Source organism: Otolemur garnettii, unplaced genomic scaffold (genome assembly GCF_000181295.1).
Source record: "Otolemur garnettii isolate 467f Iridium unplaced genomic scaffold, OtoGar3 scaffold00025, whole genome shotgun sequence".
Taxonomy (NCBI): Eukaryota; Metazoa; Chordata; class Mammalia; order Primates; family Galagidae; genus Otolemur; species Otolemur garnettii.
Window position 1 is genome coordinate 17,899,164 of NW_003852420.1, and position 2,759 is coordinate 17,901,922.

Consider the following 2,759-nt stretch of genomic DNA (forward strand, 5'->3'; position numbering starts at 1 on the left):
AAAAAAAAAAAAAAAAAAGAATCAGTAATCCCACCCTTGCCCCTGTAGGTTTTGGTGAGTCCTTAGTCTCTTTGGCTCCAGTTTCCATGTTTGTGAAATGGGTGATTCTGATAATTAAATGAGTTAACCCAAAGTAAAGTTCTTGTGTTAAGTTCTAAGTCAAAGTTAGGTAGTGTTACTTGTCATGTGAGAAATTGAGAGATAATGAAACTTCTAAAGTGGAGACTGCACAATGCTGGTAGATGTTTAACAATCAGCTCTCCAGGTGGTGGGAGGAAACCCTGATTTGTGGCGTTTGCTGATTTCTGTGGTGTAAATACTTCTACCAATGCTAATTTCAAACCGTTAACCCGAAGTCACTAAAAATAGAGTTAGAGATGCACACAGTCAGCTTTTGTAAGCAGGCAGAAGCTGGCTTTGCCATACTAAGACTAACAGGGCTGGCATGTGTAGCCTGTGCTGACCTCTGGGTGTTTTTTTAAGTTGATTTCTATGGATCAATGTCAACTTTGTCCTCGTCAATATAATCTAGCCACAAGAATGTTCTGATTGGTTACTGATTTTTAGGCCTACTTCCTTAGGTAAGTTCAGGCAAGTCAATTGAAGTTTAACATATCCTTCCCCTGCTTTGGTCTCAGAAGGAAATAAACCAGTGGGTGCTGAGCCCAGCCCAGCCTAGTCCCACTTTCCCCACCCTCACGTGCCATCGGGGAGGCAGCAGCATGAGAGCCAAGCACCCTGATCACTCCAAGGAAGCTTTTAATCTACTTCCTGTTTCTACAGATTTGCCTGTCCTACTGTCCTGGGCATCTCATATAAGTGGAGTCACACACATGTTAGTAACCATTTATCATTTGATGGACATTTGGATTATTTCTACTTTTAAGTTATTATGAATAATGCTGCTATGTATATTCTCGTGCACATTTTTATATAGACATATATTTTCATTTCTCTTAGGTTTACCTAGGAGTGGAGTTGCTGGGCATATGGTAACTGTCCATTTAACCTTTTGAGGAGCTGCCAGACTGTTTCCCATAGTGGTTGCTCCAGTTTACATCCCCACCAGCCATGTATTGGAAACTTTGTTCCCACATCTCCATATCCTCATCAGTACTTATTAATCTTTTTATTGTAGCTGTGCTAGTGGGTATAAGTGGTCTATCTCATTGTGGTTCTGATTTATATTTCTCTGATGGTTGATGATCATATATGTGATTTAAATTTTTCAATAGCCTCATTATAAGAAGCAAAAAGACACAGGTGAAATTAATTTTAATAATCTATTTTATTGGAATCAGTATATCTAAAGTTTTTTTTTTTTTTTTTTTTTTTTTTTTGAGAGGGAGCCTCAAGCTATCCCCCTGGGTAGAGTGCCATGGCATCACGCTCACAGCAACCTCCAACTCCTGGGCTCAAGCGAGTCTCCTGCCTCAGCCTCCCAAGTAGCTGGGACTACAGGCGCCTGCCACAACGCCTGGCCATTTTTTGGTTGCAGCCATCATTGTTGTTTGGCGGGCCCAGGCTAGGGATTCGAACCCGCCACCTTAGGTGTATGTGGCTGGCGCCTTAGCCGCTTGAGCCACAGGTGCCGAGCCATATCTAAAGTATTATCATTTCAACACGTTATCAATATAAATTACTGAGATAGTTTACATTCTTTTGTTCTAAGTCTCTGAATTCTGGTGTATATTTTGTACTCACAGCCCATCTCTATTCAGACCAGCCATACGTTAGCTACTTGGTGGCCACATATGGCTCATGGTTGCTGCATGGGACAGCACAGGTCTAAGGGAAGGAAGTTGTGGAGGCAGAGAGAGAGTGTGGGAAAGGCAGAGAGGTGGGTCAAGACCCCACGAGCTCAGGGGTTGGAAAGAGGGCTGGAAGCAAGGCTGGGGCAGGGAGGGGCTGGTATGAAAACCACAGCTTCTGTGCCTACCCCCAGTGATGAAGAAACGTGCCAGAAGTTCCTCAAGGAGAACAACTGGAATGTTTTTCGGAAGGACCTGTTGCGGCTGCTGGTGGAACCTCACCAGAGTCTACCGTTCATCCCAATCCAGCCCAAGAAGAAAGGGATCTATGACCCTCAGACTCTGATCCTGGATTTGTGTAGAATCAACGAGACTAAACCTCCCCATCCTGTTTTCAAGGCTCCCCGGAAATTCCTCCCCCCACTGAGGCTTATCCAGGCCATTACAGCACCCAGGTACAAAATCCAGGAACTCCTGCCTCAGTATAAAAATGCTGGGGTCCTTATTTAGAACTGATAAAGGATGTTGGACTAGCCGCTATGTCTGCTGAATGACTACTAGGGCAGTTGTGGGACTTGGGGGTGGGGGGGGCCCTGGAGAGCTGTGAGTCCAGAGCTGTATTTAGGGACAGCAACTGGGACCCAGCCTCCCTTGACACTTACATGCCTGGCTGAGTGACATATGATCAGGAGGCCAGGGGTCAATGGGTTAATCGCTGCGGATGGTCTTAGGATAGGAGGGTCTTTTATTTTATTTTATTGAGACAAAGTCTCATTCTGTCACCTTGGGTAGAGTGCCATGGCACCATACCTCATAGCAACCTCAATCTCTTGGGATCAAGTGATCCTGTTGCCTCAGCCTCCCAAGCAGCTGGGACTATGGGTATACGTCACTATGCCAAATTAGCTTTTTTCTATTTTTGGTAGAGACAGGGTCTTGTTCTTGCTCAGGCTGGTCTTGAACTCCTAACTAATCTCAAGCAATCTATCTGCCTTGGACTTCCAGTGG

General features: G+C 44.8%; 1 protein-coding gene across 2 annotated transcripts in view; it reads left to right on the forward strand.

Moving 5' to 3' along the window:
* Positions 1-2,279, forward strand: part of CNBD2 (cyclic nucleotide binding domain containing 2) — a 59,047-nt gene extending 56,768 nt beyond the window's left edge. For both annotated transcript variants that reach the window (XM_023512272.1, XM_003788137.2), the window contains one exon: positions 1,946-2,279. In XM_023512272.1, coding sequence (XP_023368040.1) covers positions 1,946-2,261 — 316 coding nt within the window. In that variant the 3' untranslated portion in view covers positions 2,262-2,279. The remainder of the gene's footprint in view (positions 1-1,945) is intronic.
* The last annotated feature ends 480 nt before the right edge of the window (positions 2,280-2,759 follow it).